General features: G+C 35.6%; 1 protein-coding gene across 1 annotated transcript in view; it reads left to right on the forward strand.

The window, feature by feature from the left end:
* The window catches only part of LOC129948080 (titin), a 40,477-nt gene extending 24,516 nt beyond the window's left edge, over nt 1–15,961 (forward strand). Inside the window, exons 4-7 of the mRNA XM_056058901.1 lie at nt 9,582–14,267; nt 14,354–14,538; nt 14,603–15,167; nt 15,241–15,961. Coding sequence (XP_055914876.1) covers nt 9,582–14,267; nt 14,354–14,538; nt 14,603–15,167; nt 15,241–15,317 — 5,513 coding nt within the window. The 3' untranslated portion in view covers nt 15,318–15,961. The remainder of the gene's footprint in view (nt 1–9,581; nt 14,268–14,353; nt 14,539–14,602; nt 15,168–15,240) is intronic.
* The last annotated feature ends 1,578 nt before the right edge of the window (nt 15,962–17,539 follow it).

Genomic DNA, 17,539 nt, shown 5'->3' on the forward strand with positions numbered 1-17,539 from the left:
GCAACTTGTCTAAGTAGATAGATACTTCTATGCATAGTTGAAGTCAAAAATGGTTTTGAATTTCGTTTTCAAAATATTTGCAGTTAAAGCACGCGTCCATACTTCCTTCACATCACATTACTGTTTCACTGATGCTTCCAAATATATAAGGCTAGCAATATAGACCTGATCGTAATTAGAGAAGATCAGAATAGGGGATAGCTGGGGAAGCACAGGTTTTATGAGATTTTTCCAGCAAGTTCTTTTCATAGTATCCAGAATTGTTATGCCGTATACTTCAAATAAATAAGACACTCTATATGCAATGCTCTAGTTGTGAAATTTAGAAGTTAGAATCTATAAAACTATATAGTGAGGGATTTCAGATACACTTTTATGCTCATAAGTTGCTGCACGTTTTTTTGCATCACGTCGTCTGGTTGGTACACTGTGGGGCAGCTTAAAAAGTCAACTACATCTATACCTAAGTCTTTTGAAGTTTAAGTTTCAATTTTGAAGGTATGTAAGTTATTTGTTAGTGAATTTAATCAATATTTTATTATATTTGTTTACTTTAAGAATACTTAAGTTGTTTCACTAATCACTTAGTAACCTTTAGTTTGTTTACACGATAACCTGGCATTTGACACATGCCAAACTCAGCTGTCATTTAAAGTGTTTTATAATATTAGTTGATTGTTTGACATTTACGATTATGGCTGCGTTCAATTTCAGAAAGCTTATACTTGCGTTTTATTATCGCCATTGGTTCCGCATACGTTTTCTATTTATTCAAAAACATATTTTAAAAGATCCAAATTTCTAAACATCATTAAGTGCAGTTATAATTGTATGTATTAAATGTTGCTTTTGTAGGTTTATGTTAATTTACTTAAGATCTTCATCTGCCCCACTGTGCTAAAGTCTCTGTTGCGAAGATCATTTCATATGGAAAGAAAAATAAGAAGGTACCATACATATCTTAGGAAGGCATCTGCTCTGGTTTAAACTATGGATACGGATGTTAGTCTCCATCTCCATGGATAAAGGCTTTAATTTCGTCTTTTCCGAATTAATAATTAATGAGAGGAAAGAAGTTGCATTGCGAAAGACTTGCTGATGTGATGTGATGATGGTCTGTACTTAGAGCTTGTTCTTTAGTATTCGCTAATGATGGGTTTGGTTGGAAAGATACAATAACGCCATCAACAAAAAAAAAAAACAATCTAATGGTATCTATGTAGTCTAGATGGAAAGGTACATACATAGTATGGTGATTGAAATTCTTATGTACAGTTTTAAAATAATAATCACCTGGCAATTCTATAGGTGTGGAGTAAGTTCTTCGTATAATTGGACACTAATGCAGCATTAAGAGCCATATAAAAGATAACATTCGTATATATACCGAACTCCTTTGGACAGTTATAGCTAAGCTATCTATATATTGTGAGCATATTTACAATTAAGCTATTCAGCATCAACAGAGTTTTTCAAGGCGGCCAAGAGGGCCGCAAGCGAATTGATTTATCGTGGTCGTCATTTCGCCTACATGGAATTCCAAGCCTATTCAGAGCTCAGCCTATAACCACCAATAAGTTGGTCGATAGTCCGTCCATACATCCGTATGACCGTACGCCGTTGTCGGTACGACCGTAAATCCATTGCGTCCGTTTGGTCGTTAGAAACATAAATTTATAACGGAATTCGATCTATTGTGAGTACCTACAGATGAGTTCCCATTTAGGAGGAGCTGCACACAAAACTTGTAAAAGTATCCTCCACATTTATTATTATGGATTCATTGAAGAAAAGTTGTGGAAAAGATTGTTTTCTGTTTTCTGTTTTCAGTTTTCATAGTTTTCTATAATTTCTTTCTCTTTTTTTATAATTTTTATGGCTTGTTGCAAAGCTGAAAGATCATAAAATTTGTTTAACAATTTTGTATACAGGAATTTGGTGTTGTTAACAGCTTTAAATGCATTTTAAGGAGAGAGAGAAATCAGCACACTTGGAATGTTTTATGTGTTGCACAAAAATGCATAATGGATTGGATATAATATGCTAGAAGAAAATGGGCGGGAATATCTTTTGGAAGGATATTATAAGATTTTTATTATTTTATGTTTTGCTTCAAGCAATTCATGAGATGGGTATTGTTATGAATCATTTAATGTGCATTTCATCAATTTAAAATTCACAAAAATACCGTTTCTAATTTCTTCAAAAATGCCCCTTAAGGTACAAATTTAATCTTCAATACTGCCTGTAGGTCTCCTTTGAAGATATTAGATCCTGTTGATTCCAAAGTAATGAAAATATGAACGATAAATCTTTCCACAACTATTAATTTTTTCTAGTTTATTGATTGCAATTATTATTATCATATATAAAAGAACCATTAGAAAGATTCTTGATAATTATGGCTTGCAGATATTACCGACTATAATAATTTTTTGTTAAGATATTTCGTTCTTCAATTGCCAAAGATTCTAGTTGGTTCACACAGACAAAATGTTGTGGAAGAATTTTATCTTAAGGATATACTTACCCAACAGATCTATCCCATACAACTCAGGGATGCATTGAATTTTTTTGGAACTGCAAATGTTTCTCATTTTTCTGATATTGCATTACAGTGGTGGCCCAGTATAACGAATGATATAATGTCCAGAGTCAATTCGTTATATCGAAAATTCGTTATATAGAAACATTTTTTTCATACAAATCTTTAGGTTAATAGAAAGTACATTTGTATTTTTCATTAATTTATTTCAAACTTCATAAAAAAGTAATTACAGAAGTACTTCACTCAATAGAATAAAAAAAACATATATAACTTCGTTTACATTTAAGGAATATACTTTTATTAGTTTTGTTCAAATTATGTACATAAATAGTACATACAAATTTTTGTTCTCATACAAAAAAAATCGTTAATATGCATTTGTTTTTTTGGGCGTTGAATGTTATTATTGAATGCCTCTGTCTGGAAACTTCTTAGAACTAAGACTTTAGAGTTTTCAATTCCATTTTGTTCTGCCCATTGTCAAAATTTCGGACAGCTTCGCGATGACTCTCAGTTTCTGAGCTAGCATTTTCATCACTAATATAATCCGCAATTTTGATTTCTTCAACATTGTTGCTATAAATAACTTTGGGTTCAAAGATTACTTATTCCATGACTCCAAATCATATGTAGTGAATTCAGTCTGGGAAAAAATATATTTCATAATAGCCACCGTATTTGCTACAACGAGACGTAAGACGTTATAAGTCTTGACTACGGAGAGCTGATAGAGGAATATCATCCTCCTCATCGAATTCCTCATCTGAACTTGGAGATAACATGTTCTTCCAGCACTTGTGAAGCACAACCGCGGATACTTTTTTCCAATACAAGGCAATAAGTAATACAGCTACAGAATCGTAAAGATTAAGATCTTTTAGAGCATTGATTATGCCCTTTCCGGAACTCACAATTTTACTAAGCAAGCTTTGTCCATAAAAGAGCTTATAGTCATGCGTATGGCATTTTGATCCATGGGCTGGATAAAGGGTGTAATATTTGGTATCATATACACCACCCAAACTGTGCCTTCATCAGTTTCTTTTATTAGTTAATAAAGCATTTATAGGAAGTTTCTGGTCTCTTAAAAATTCTTCAACCTAAAAAAAACACGGAGTTTAGTAACTTCAAACCTGTGAAACCAAATTTAAAGAGAGTTGCAATTAATCATACAGATTTTGAGTAGGTGATGTTAACGGGTAGAGGTTTATTTTTAAAAGACCTTAGCTATTTTGATTTGCCAATGATGAGGGGCTTAATTTTTTTAAAAACTGTAACATTTGAGAACGCGAGAAAAGTAAGACGTTCTTTAGACATTTTTCTACCAGGGGCACGAGTTTCTCCAGTGTGAACATATGTATTGTTTGGTAGCATTGCATTCTAGGTGAGCTTATTTTCTTTAATTATTTCAGCCAATTTCTTTTTAAATGGTTCGACAAGGTCTTCCCTCGATGAAAGCTTTTCACCAGATTCTTTAAGAAGTCGAATTCCAAATTTTGTTAGCCAACCACTGCTTGCTGTGAATTCACCGTGGTTTTTGTTTTTTGAAACTGCAATGCCTTGGCCTTTAAAATGTTACTATTATTAGGAACAGGACTGGGCAATAAACCGTTTGTACAATGTGATTTCCATTTTTGGATATTCACCCTTTTTTAATGATCGTCGACGAAAAGATCCACTGTTTGTATTTCTCAGATTTTTGAGAACCTTGCTTTCATTTTTCTTGATAGTGCATATGCTAGAGTTTGGAATTCCAAACTCCTTCGAAATGTCCGAAAGCTAAACTTCTCTTTTATATTCCTCAATGATTTTAATTTTTGCTTCCATTGTGAGACGTTTGCGCTATAAAATCTTGCAGAACATTGTTATTCAACATACGACATGAAGTTAAGAAACCATGTTAAATATTCTAGACGCCAAAAAAACGTAAAATAGCAAAAATGGAGCTCAAGTTTTAAAAAAAAACACTTCTGTAATGAGAAATTGCGTATGTATATTCCAATATTATCATAGACATATATGTTAGTAGATATTAAAACATTTACAGTAATTTTTGTTTACTGTCATTCGTTATATCGGCATTCCTTATACTGGACCACCACTGTATTATAATTTTTGGTGCAGAAACCGTAAATAGAAAAGCACTAGATCTAATGATCCAATGATAGAAGTGTGAGCCGAGCTTAAGCTTATGTCAAAATCAAGCAAACAGTTTTCAAAAGTTATTGTTAAAAAAAATAAAGATATTATTGTTAAAAAAAATAAAAATAAAAAAAATAAATTTCAAAAGTTATAAAATAGTTCATACAATTGCATTTAAAGCACATTATTTATTAAAAAATAAAAAAAAAAGTTTTTAATTCAGATCTATTTCTAAAAACTCAGTTCTTTACTCTAACCTTAAAGAAAAAACTGACTTCAACATTGTAAGATATATGATTTCAACATAGTAAGATATAATTTCAAGAAGAAGAATTGAGGAAGGTGTTTTTTTTTCTTTCTTATAAAGGGTGATTTTTTTGAGGTTAGGATTTTCATGCATTAGTATTTGACAGATCACGCGGGATTTCAGACATGGTGTTAAAGAGAAAGATGCTCAGTATACTTTGACATTTCATCATGAATAGACTTACTAACGAGCAACGCTTGCAAATCATTGAATTTTATTACCAAAATCAGTGTTCGGTTCGAATGTCTACGTAAATAAGCAAAATTGCCGCATTTGGAGTGAAGAGCAACCAAAAGCCGTTCAAGAACTGCCCATGCATCCCGAAAAATGCACTGTTTGGTGTGGTTTGTACGCTGGTGGAATCATTGGACCGTATTTTTTCAAAGATGCTGTTGGACGCAACGTTACGGTGAATGGCGATCGCTATCGTTCAATGCTAACAAACTTTTTGTTGCCAAAAATGGAAGAACTGAACTTGGTTGACATTTGGTTTCAACAAGATGGCCCTACATGCCGCACAGCTCGCGATTCTATGGCCATTTTGAGGGAAAACTTCGGGGAACAATTCATCTCAAGGAATGGACCGGTAAGTTGGCCACCAAGATCATGCGATTTGAAGCCTTTAGACTATTTTTTGTGGGGCTACGTCAAGTCTAAAGTCTACACAAATAAGCCAGCAACTATTCCAGGTTTGGAAGATAACATTTCCGAAGAAATTCGGGCTATTCCGGCCGAAATGCTCGAAAAAGTTACCCAAAATTGGACTTTCCAAATGGACCACCTAATACGCAGCCGCGGTCAACATTTAAATGAAATTATCTTTAAAAAGTAAATGTCATGGACCAATCTAACGTTTCAAATAAAGAATCGATGAGATTTTGCAAATTTTATGCGTTTTTTTTTTTAAAAAAAGTTCTCAAGCTCTTAAAAAATCACCGTTTACTAAACAATCTATTTAAATAAGCTCAAGTTATCAAACATACCTAATGAATTCTGTTAAAATAATGTAACAATTAGTGAAGAAGGATTATTGAGAATGATTTATAATTTTAAAATCCTGAGTGTAAGCAAAAATACGTTTCGAAAATAAACTTTGAATAAATTTCACTTGTTTTTGGCGTAAAAATAGTTTGGCAATTTGATAATTGTTGCTTCACTTTAAATGTCAGTCAAAACCAATTTTCTTTTATTAGATGCCATTTATTTTCTCCGTGATCCAAATAAGATCATTTATTTATTTTTGTCGCAACAACAAAGCGAAATAATGCTTAAAGCTTGGGCCTATTTTTGTAATCCAAAAATTAGTTGCTCTATTTCACAACAGGTGGAATTTTTTCTTGTAAAGTTTGGTATCACTTCCAACAATTTTAATAAAATTAGTGTAACCATTTTCATTTATCTAGAAATACAAACAAAAATAAGTTCTAAAACTTAGACTTTATTTTGAATCAAATTTAACCAAGAGTGTCAGATCAGTTAATATACTTGAATCCCCGTACACAGGCTTTATTTCCATCGGTTGAATTACCCCAGTGCACCTCTTTTCAGTAATGATAATATTGTTTTTTTCTTCTATATACATTTCTTCCAAAAATTAATAAATTAATAAAAAAAATGGCTTTTTCAAGACCTATATAATCACAATAATTTTTTCATAGCTACAATCAAAGCTCGTTGTTCTTCAGGTCTCAGGTCATAACAACACTACTATATCAACTCACCACTATCTCACATCACAATCAGTAATATTTTCCCATAGTTTCATCAAGATTGATTGCAATAATTCTTTGTTGGTTAAATCCTTAACGGCAGTTTAATGGAAGTTCCCAAGCACGGACTGATTATTTGTAAATACAAAACTCCATGCCATTTAAGGGATACCATCATCATACGAATAGACTATCCATATTCACTTAGATCAGCATCATCATCACCATGATCATCCAATAAAGATGTTCCTTAAGGCAAGGCAAGGCGTTTTGTTGCGTTGTTGGAGATTTGCCAAAGTGTGCTCATCCTCATAATGGCATAACATAATGATGAATTTTGTGAAAGTAGCTTTTTAGAGCTGGGCGAAACGCTAACCATGAACCTTCTGTCTTCTGTGAAAGTACTACAATATGTTTTGTGGGATAAATCTTACGATATTTTCACGGTGGTGTGGTATAATTTATCGTGCAGTCTTTGGCTAAATTGCGCGCTTGAAAAGTGCACATGTCCAGGAAAACTACACATGATTAACCTGACTTCAACAAGGTGCTCTTTGTTCTCTTGACGCGGACGATTGTGCCGTGCGCCATGTGCCCAAGCCCAAGACCAGGCCCAGACTCAGGCCCACTCGCGTAGTATAAAAGTCCATATTACAGCGGTAAGTGTTCAATTCCGGGATAACAACGGGACACGCTGTTGCTGATGCTGATGCATGTGTCTGAGGATCTATACCTACTATAAAGTATAACCACACCACAATTTTGTATCCTATCTTCCAACCCGCAACCCGAAATCCGAAATCAGCAATTTTAAGTCGTTGATTGGCTTTGATTTCAACCGTTCGATGGTGCAGTTGCAGCTTCAGTCGTTCCGTTCTTGTCCGCTTGGAAAAGCGCGACCCCATTGACTATATTTGGGGACCACTTGCGTGCTATGCCTCCATTGTTGGATTATCCCATTGGAAAACCAGACTCTGTCCGTGCGTCGCGTCGCCTCGCCACCGTCGGGTCCATCGTCGTCGTCACTAAGTAATTATTGGACGTCAATTAGGAAATTGTGTTGTGTCTTGTGTGTAGTGCACATGCGTTCTCCCTTTCTCCCACCAAAGCACCAATCATCATATTGTCGGATCGATCACATCCCATTACCGATCTTCACCGAACGATCGACGCGGACGATGGAGACGCATCGCTTTCCAATTGAGATTCACAAGAACTATTCTCATTAAATTGAAAATCGTCAATCAGTCTTAGCTATATAGCAAGCTCTGTTTGGGATTCTGTTTCTGGATCCAGCCCGCTGCCATCACTATCGATATTGCCATTCCACTGACGTGCACTCTGTAACCATAGTTACCATGGGAATATGATCATCGCCTATGCGCCTTGATTGAATAAGGTGGAGTGAACGATCTGATACACGACCGACCGACTAGCGACGACGACGATTGATCGACTAGGCTACCAAGTCGGAAGGAATCCCGTCTCGCGTCAATGGTGCGCTTCAGCGTGCACGTCAGATTGTCTGGCCTGATTTTATTTCTTTTTTTACGTTAGGCAGTCTCTCATGCTTCACTTGTTGCTGCTGGCTTCTCGAATATATCGAAAACTTTGAAACGGTACACGGTGTAAGTTTTTTTCTTCTGCTGATCTTGTACACCGACTATAACTTGACTTATAAGTACGCATTGAGTCTGGGGAGTCTTCTCAATAGACGAATGTTTAGGTTGATCAAGCGTCTTAAATCTTTTCTTTTAAAGATTCCATACAAGTGAACAGCGCACAGCCTCACACAGGGGAATAGGGGACAAGATGATGTGGATGACGATGGCAATGGCGCACGGGCATAGTACCTTATGGGAATTTTTCTTAGATATTTTGTAGATTCCTTCCCGCAGCGCAGAGCTCGGTAAAACACACTGCTATTGAAGACATCAAGTGCAATGAAGTGAACTTAGTAAACTAAGGAGTATAGCTTTGGGAGCACCATCATCTCCATCCAAACGAATGTGGGTCAGGAAAAAAAAACTTCGCACAGGTGCACATTACAGCACACATATCAGAGATGCCATAGCCACAAGCAGGTCTTGGGCTTACTCTTGGTATTGGTCTTGGTCTATGCAAGGCCTAAACTATTCAGAAGTGGAATGTGAGACGTTTTATTTTGCGTTTCTTCTTCTTTCGGCTTTTTGTTTCTATAATAAGACGCCTGACGCGACGTAACCGCAAGAGATTTTACTTTATTACCTATTTCGCCAAGAGTCTTCTTTACGTTTTTCTTCTTTTATTTTTGACAGGTATGCTGCTATTTTTAGAGTTAGTATGAAGTTGAAAATATGTAGCCAGAAAGCTTCATTAGCTAAAGACTCCTTTTTGTTTGCTAGGTTTTGAATTTGAGTAAGGGACAAGGCCGGTATAAAAAGAAAGAAGATTAATCGTTGATGAAGAAATTCGATATTTTATTCGTTTGATTGCACAAATGTCTTGTTAATATTAAAATGTAGCTTTTCAGAGCATTATTTTGATCATAAAAGTCTTATACTTTGACTGCTGGTTGACCACTGTCGAAGAAAATCATGTTCAGTTACAAATAGATGATAAGTGTCTTAAGCGGTTATTACACGTTCAGTGGAGTGAGATGTATTTACATGAATGTAATTTGATACTCTTCAAACTTCGAAACAATTCTATCTGCAAACTGTGCTTCTTTTTAATATGAAGTGCGCAATTCAATGAGGTATTTCACGATCTTATTATTGCTGAAGAATCGGAGAACAATTACCGTCATTTTGACCACATTTGATATTTCTTCCATTTCACATTTCTTTTGATTCTTTTAAATTGAAATTAACGTATTTTCTTTTTTCATTTCTAGCTGCTCATCCAGGAGCTGTTTGCTACAGCCACGCCCATTGCCAAATGAATGACAAAAGAAGCCATTGTGATTTTTTGATTCCCAATTTGTTTGGACGTTGTCAATGTACCTCACCTGCTAAACAATATGGAGGCATGTGTATTGCAGATGATAGTTCCGTTGAAGCCGATGTTGTATTAAGTCGAACTACAACCTATGCACCATTGATAACTCCACCTCCAACTGTCTTCAGACCTATCGATCTGATATCTCACTATGAGTTGTCGACGCAAGGCAAACCATTGTTGGTCAACAATGACGAAATCATCAACCAACCTTCGTCTACAGAGAATCAAGTTGAATTTACAAAACTGCCTGAATTTTCTGTAAGTTCTTCAAGTGAACAGGCAGGTGGTGAGGATTTAACAGCTGATACTGAAGCATTAGATATCCTAAATACTTATTTCACAACAAGTTCAACACCAGGAATGGAAGCAGAAGTTGCACAGCAAGCTATTACGAGTGATGATTATCCTTATAAAATTGACATCGAAGAACCAACAAGTATCAATGAAGAAGATACAGAGCAGGTTGAAGAAAATCCACACGTGCCTGTTGTTTCAGCGGATGAAGTTGTAATAACGCCACATGAAGAAACAAATGAGATTACAAAATTGGAAAGTGATATTTTAGTTCATGAGGATACTGAGTTAGAACAAAAACCTAACGAAGATGTACAAACCGCCCAAAAACCTGAAATTCAGCCCGAAGAAACAGTTACTTTGGCCAATATTGAACAAGAATCAAACGAACATCAACACTCTGAAGTAGAAGAAGGAAAACCAGCAGATGAGTTACAACCTGAACAAGAAACAGCAACAGAAATTTCAGCTGAAGTCGAACAAAAAACTGAAGCCATTCAACAAAATGAAGAAGACGTTAATTCTGTAGTTTCCGAAGAGAAGCCAGAGGAAAATTTGGAAATCAGTAATGCACCTGAACAAGGCTTGGACGCGACAAGTACAATTGGACCATTGCAACACATCTCGGAAGAAGTTGAAGAGCATGAAGATAGCCCAGAAAAAACCGAACTACAGGATAATATTAATCAATCCGAGGAATTGTCATCGAGTCAAGAAAAAACCGAGGAAAACATCAATTTACCAGAACAATATAAAGAGGAAGAAACACAAACTGAACAGGTAGCTGAATTAGATAATATTCAAACATCGAAACCCATTGAAGAGTCTGTAGAGCAGGAGTTACCACATGGAGAAAATCTTTCTTCACCTTTGCCAGAAAGCGAACTTGTAGAAGAACATGTGTCTCAAACAAATCAAGAGATTTCAGAACCATTAAACTTAGAATCTCAAGAAGAAAGCGATAACAATATTGTTCAGAACCACCTTAAGCAGCCAATCGAAATGAATTATGATTTGGAGCAAGAACATTCAGAGTTTAACTCTGATGAAAAGGATAAAAACACTCTTGAAGAACAGACTGCAAGCACAGGAGGACAAATGGAAGAATCACACTATAGACCCAGTTCAGATGTACATGGCCAAGAAGAAGGTACAATTGTTGATGAAGAAGTAGAAGCACATACAGAAGCTAATCTAGATTCAACTCTAACAAGTTCCCAAGAACATGTCGAAGATGAATTAGAAATTTCTTCCAATGTCGAAAAGGAGAGCGAAGATATCGAAACAAATAATGAGGAAGGTGAAAAGGTTTCAGTTGTTGACATTCACCAAACAGGTCAAGAAAGTCTAGGCTTACCGGCTCTAGACGAAGAAGTTGTTCAAGACAAAATTGAAGAACATATTCAAGAAGAAGCTCCTCAAGAACCAAACTCAGAACAATCAATTGATGAAGATCAAAAAGAAGCTGTTCAGGAAGAAAATTTGGATGAACAAGTACCACAGGTGGCTAGTTCAGAAAAATCAGTTGAAGAAATAGAAGCAGAAGTAGCTGCAATAACTGAAAGTATTCAAGAAATTGTTCCACATGAATCAATTGTAGAGCAATCAAATGAAGAAGCAAATGTGGCTGAAGAAACTGTCCACGAAGAAAATATCCAAGAGCAAGTTCCTCAAAAACCAATCCCAGAGCAATTAACTGAAGAAGAAAAAATTACTGAAGAAGAAATTACTGATAAACCACACGAAAACGAAGATCCAGAAAATACACCCACAGAGCAACCTATCAGCGAAGAAATTAAGAAAGACGACATTTTTGAAATAATTGAAGAAGATTCCCAAACTGTTTCTGAAGAGGATAATAAAGTGAACACAGTTGACCAAGAGCAAAGTAATTCAGATATAAGCGAAGGTGTAGATTTAGCTGAAGCTCATGAACAGACGCATGCGTCTACACAGGAGCAGGACCAACAAATAGCAATTGAAGATCAACAAGAAGTAGCACATCCTCCTACGGCTGTTCAAGAAACAATAGAAGAATTGCTTCAGGAAGCCGCTCAAGCTCTTGCTGAAAAAGATGCAGAAGAACAGAACAAAGAAGAAATGCAGAGTTTAACTGAGAAACCAGTGCTCGAGAATGAAGATGAGGGTCTTCAAACTCTTCAAGAAGAAACAATACAACTAGCTGCTCTAGATGATTTAATTTACTTGCCAGAAAATCCATCAGTAGCATCTGAAGAAAAAGAAGAATCTAAGCCACAATCGAATGAAAAAGAATCAGATTCAAAAGTACAAATAAATCCAATTATTGAAGGTGAAATACCCGAAATTAACACTGAAGCTGTTGAAACAGAATCGTTACCCGAATCATTGTCCGAAAAAGTAATCCAAATATCTTCGGATGAAGTTCAAGATCAAACACAGCAAATTGATCAATCGACAGAAAGTATTTTACAAAACGAACCTTTAGAAGCACTTCCAGCTGAAGTTGTTACAGAGGAAGTTTTTAACAAAGACTCTGATCAAGAAGTTGTGGAAAAAGAGATAGTCCCAATAACCTTGCAAGACCTCTTACAAGGGGGGTCACAAGAAGTACTTCAGAACAATGTCCAAAATTCAGCCGAAGCGAGTGAAGCAGAAAGTGAAATTCCTCAATATAATCAAGAAACACAGGAAGCTGAACATGCAACAGAATCTTTTGTAAATGCTGAAATTTCAAAACTTGATGAGCATGAAATAGAATCAAAACCAGATCTCACGGCTTCAATAGGTGTCCCTCAAGGGATTAGTTCCGATGAAGCTATATCTCATGAAAATCAATTACTCGAATCCGAAGAAACTCCAATCGCACCCGAGAAAGATGAAGATACAAAAGAGACAGTGTTGGAAAATGAAAGTTCAAACGAAACTATCCAACAAGTACATGACTTAGAAAACATTATCGAAGGCGCCGAACCTTCAAATGACGCAAATGACAATAACCTAGTTAGCTCCGTTGAAACATTGCCAAGCAAAATACCCACAGAGACAGTAGAGACCAACTCAGGTGACGAAACTTTGGCACTAGATGAGAATCCAATTTCCAGCAATGAAAACACTATAAGCGAGTCAATTGAGAAAACTGAAAGTGATAATACACTTGGTGTCCATCCAATCAATGAGGTGAAAGAGATCGATACTGAAGTAAAAAAGATCAAAGAAGACAACGATGGTATATTAGAAAACGATGAAGCGACAACTGTACGCTCGGAATCTGAGCAAAATTCTGATCACGAACCACTTGTCCACCCAACTTTCGAATTGGAAGAAACACAAGAAGCGATGGAAAATGTTCATGCTAATGTTAATGACAAAACACCAACGGACACCATTGAAGAAGCAAACGAAACGCAAACTGGAGCGAATGCCAATGAAAGTGAACCTGACACAACTGAATACGTGCCTTTGGCAGCTGCAGAGAGTGAAACATTGGCCACACCTGTGGCTGATGTTGAACCCGAGTTCAGTGAAATTGAAAAGTTTGAACAATTTGAAGATCATCACTTGATCAATGAACATACAGAGGTTGACAATGATAACGAAGACAATTTGGCTGAAGAAGCTGCCGTCACCACTAATAGTCCTATCCTTGAACTACAGTCATCTCCAATCGCCTCTGAGGAAAGCATTGATAATGATTTGAAAGCTTCAGGAGACGCCTCAGACTTCAATGAAAACGAATCAGTTTTAAGCATTTTGAGCGGATTATTAGAAAACGACGAAGAAGGTTCTGGAGGAACTCCACAACCATCGAGTTCAATCGATGATCTTAAAGCTGAAGAAACCGTGCACAGTGAGCAGACCCCAGCTACAGGTTCATACTATCCATCTGTGCTGTCCGACTTGCTTCTGAGTACAAAGGCTGAAGAGCAATCAGATAACAAACTCACAACATCGGGTCCGCAAAGTGATAAACAGGAAGACGAAGAGATCGCACCTGAAGAGCTTCCTTTCGATCTGTCGTTTGTATCTCCAAGCGACCATGAAGAACTGATGTCCGATAATTTGGTCGTTGAAACAACCCCAGGTTTTGCCTCGGAGAGCAGCAGCGAAGAAAGCGTTACAACTGAAGTACCTGATATTTTGGAGATTACAACCCAAACAATGCTTGGCTTGGCTAGTCGGGTAACTTTAATGGAGCCAGCTGCTCCAGTAGCCACAACTTTGAAACCTTTTATGACAATGGACGAAGATTTCTCCACAACTTCATCTTCGATGAACATTGATTCTTTGATAACTTCGAAGCCAGGTGAGTTGGATTTTTTTAATTGTTTAAGCAAGAAATTAATATCAGTTTTGGTTTATCGTTGATTTTATTGTTATTTTATTTTTCAGTTCGCAAGCGTGTAGAACTTGGAAATGGTCCGGTTTCTTTAGGTTTGAGTTGTAACAACGACAAACAGTGCCAACTGGCTGACCCAAATACCGTCTGTTCGGACCAAGGAATATGCGATTGTGCCTCTAAAACAGCAGCCAAGTGCAGTGCCGAACGTACTGGTTGCAGTGCAGGAACATTCCAGGTAAGTCCTCTCCTCAAGCAGCTATTTGTCAAATTATAAATAAATGATTTCAATTTCCAAACAGTGCCGCTCGAGTGGAGTTTGTATTTCGTGGTTCTTCGTATGCGACGGCCGCCCAGACTGCACAGATGCCTCCGACGAGGAATGCACTTTTAATGCACGACTTAACCAAACATGCCCGACAGAATCATTCCGCTGTGAGCACAGTGGACGGTGCATAAGTCGTGCCGCACTTTGTGATGGCAAAAAACAATGCCCACACGGAGAGGACGAAATCGAATGCGACTCCTTAAGGACCGAAGGTGGCCAATGCCCACCGCACACGTTCCGCTGCAACAGTGGCGAATGCCTGCCCGAATATGAGTACTGCAATGCAATTATCTCGTGCAAGGATGGCAGTGACGAGCCGCCACATCTCTGCGGATCACGATCTGTGCCAAATATCTTCCTCAGGTTGCTCACCGCTGCTGTGGTTGATGATGGTGCTAGCGCTAAGAACAGCCGCAGCGGAATCAATGCCTATTGCCCGCACAGGTGCAGCAACGGGCGATGCAGATCGACAGCCATTGTTTGTTCAGGTCGTGACGGCTGCGGTGATGGAACAGATGAAGAGACCTGTTCTGTTTGTCGTAAGTTAATGCATATTGAAATATCAGACTTGTTTTTTCAGACTAACGTCTTTTTTATTTGAAATTTACAAAGGTTGTCCCGCCCCAGCTCATGCCAGTACCCCTGCCGAGATTCTAGCGCAGCAACCCTCCATGCCATTGTGGAAATGATTAGAAACTTTCCTCTAACACAAGTCAACGTCATTAAACACACAAACAACATAAAAACAACATTAACCAGCACACGAGCTCCATCTAGGCGGTTGTTTTGTTTGTTACATTTCGTTACAAATTTAAGTTTTGTGTTGTGTTAATTCTATAAGTAAAATTTTAGACTCAAATTGTCAATTGACGCCTTGCTAGCAAAGGACATTTTAATTTTATATTCAAATTGAAATGAATAATTTATTCTCATATTTAATTATTTTAAAGTAAACGTATTTTTGGTAAACAAAAACAAATATTTAAACAAAATAAAAACAATACGAGTTTAACTTCGAAGTTGATTCTCGTTTTTTGTCCTTTGATCTAGTGATGCAGACAATTGCAATTGAATGTAATTTTATTTAACTTATTTAAATTTTTGTATTGTGGCTCTTTTCATTAATTCTTAAGACATTTTTTAAATGTTATTTTATATTATTTAATATCTATCTAAATAATTTTTTGTTTTCTTTTTATTTTAATTTTCCATTAAAAATTCTATGTATGTATATAGGTACACGTTGAAATGTTCTTCTACTCCTAATGTAATGAAATTTTAAAATTTTCTTTTTTCATCAAATATAAAAATAAACACAAAAAAAAACAAAATAAAGAATAAAATAAAATAGAATAGAAGTTATAAATTGTTAGACAAAAGAAATAAATCACAAACAATTGAATTTATGTATGAAATGGAGTAAATAAAATTAATTATTTTAATCAAAGTGTTGCTATTTTTTGTTTCTTTAATGTTGTTTTTTAAATAACTGGATATGTTTTAGTTAAGATGAAAGATCAAACTCATCAAAGATGAAGAAAGAATTTTTCAATCTCATTAAAGTCTTTTAATGTCAAAAATGCGACTTACCATCCGTCGGCTAAACTAAATTAAATAAAAAGTACTTATACGCTATAGTGGACCTGGAATTTCTTCAAATACTCAAGATAATTGTTCGATAATACACAATTATAATTAATAGAGAATATTTCACGAATAGCGTTTATTATTGGAGAACTACAGAAGAAGTCATTGTTATACCTAAGTAAGCTAAGCCACTAACAGAAGTAACATTTTAATGCCCAATATCGCTTTTAACCATTGAAAAGTCTCTACAAAACAATAGAAAAAATAAGACTAGTTTCGAATCATTAGTTTGCATTTTTAGACGATAGACCAAGTATGTACATCGAATTACAGATGTAGTGGATAAGGCATTGCAAGAAACAAGTATGCTTGGCTATATTCTTAGATGTTGCTGAAGCCTTTGACAAGGTTTGGGACTTTGGACTGCAAAAGTCGAACTCCATAGGGACCTTTCCAGGCAGTTCTCCGAAGTATTGAATTCTTATTTTACTAACCGAATCTTAAGAAAATGTATCACCAAAATTATTGAAAAAAAGAACTCGGCGTACCGTAAAGAAATGTCCTATGACCAATATTGTGTCCTTTATATTGTAATATATATACGCTCTTTATCTCTTTTAATATCATGTTATAGTAAATAGGATAAGGAGCAGCATCTAGTGAATAGGAGAACTCGTTTTGTTAAGGGCATGTCGCATGCAAAAAAATTGATTGGTGCTTTGCGCTTAGCTTTGTAGCGTTCACATTTTTTTAAATATTTAAATGAAATAAACGGGTTTTGATTAAAAATATATTGGGCTAAATATGTATATAGGAATAAAAAATTAAAAAAAATTGTTTGTTCCTTAACAGCACTAGAACCACTAAAAAATCATTAAATTCAGGTAGTTACTTGCGAAAATCAATGGGGCAGTGTGTAAAATATAATTTTTTATTTTTTTTATATTTTTTTCCAAAAAACAATAAATTTTTATAAATAGTATCGATTTTCTTTTTTTTTTAATTTATTTATTTATTCCAAGAAAAATTGTAGAAAACTATGAAAAATAGTGCAAATTTGCGTTGTGGCATAGGTGCAATATTTGATAAAACTTCCAAAGTATAACAGCTAGCTAAGTCAATTTAACTTTTTTTCAAATTCTAAATATATGTTCAGATATTTGCTTTCAAATTTTTTTTTTAAAAAATAGTTATAGTAACTTTTTTAGACAAAAAATCCAAAATGCATTCTTTTTTTTCCAATATTTTTTGCGAATTCATGGGGCGAGCTGATTTTTATTTTTTTAGTTTTAATTTTTTTTTTAAAAAAAAGGACCATATATAT

The sequence above is a fragment of the Eupeodes corollae genome, chromosome 2, assembly GCF_945859685.1.
Source record: "Eupeodes corollae chromosome 2, idEupCoro1.1, whole genome shotgun sequence".
NCBI classification, from domain to species: Eukaryota; Metazoa; Arthropoda; class Insecta; order Diptera; family Syrphidae; genus Eupeodes; species Eupeodes corollae.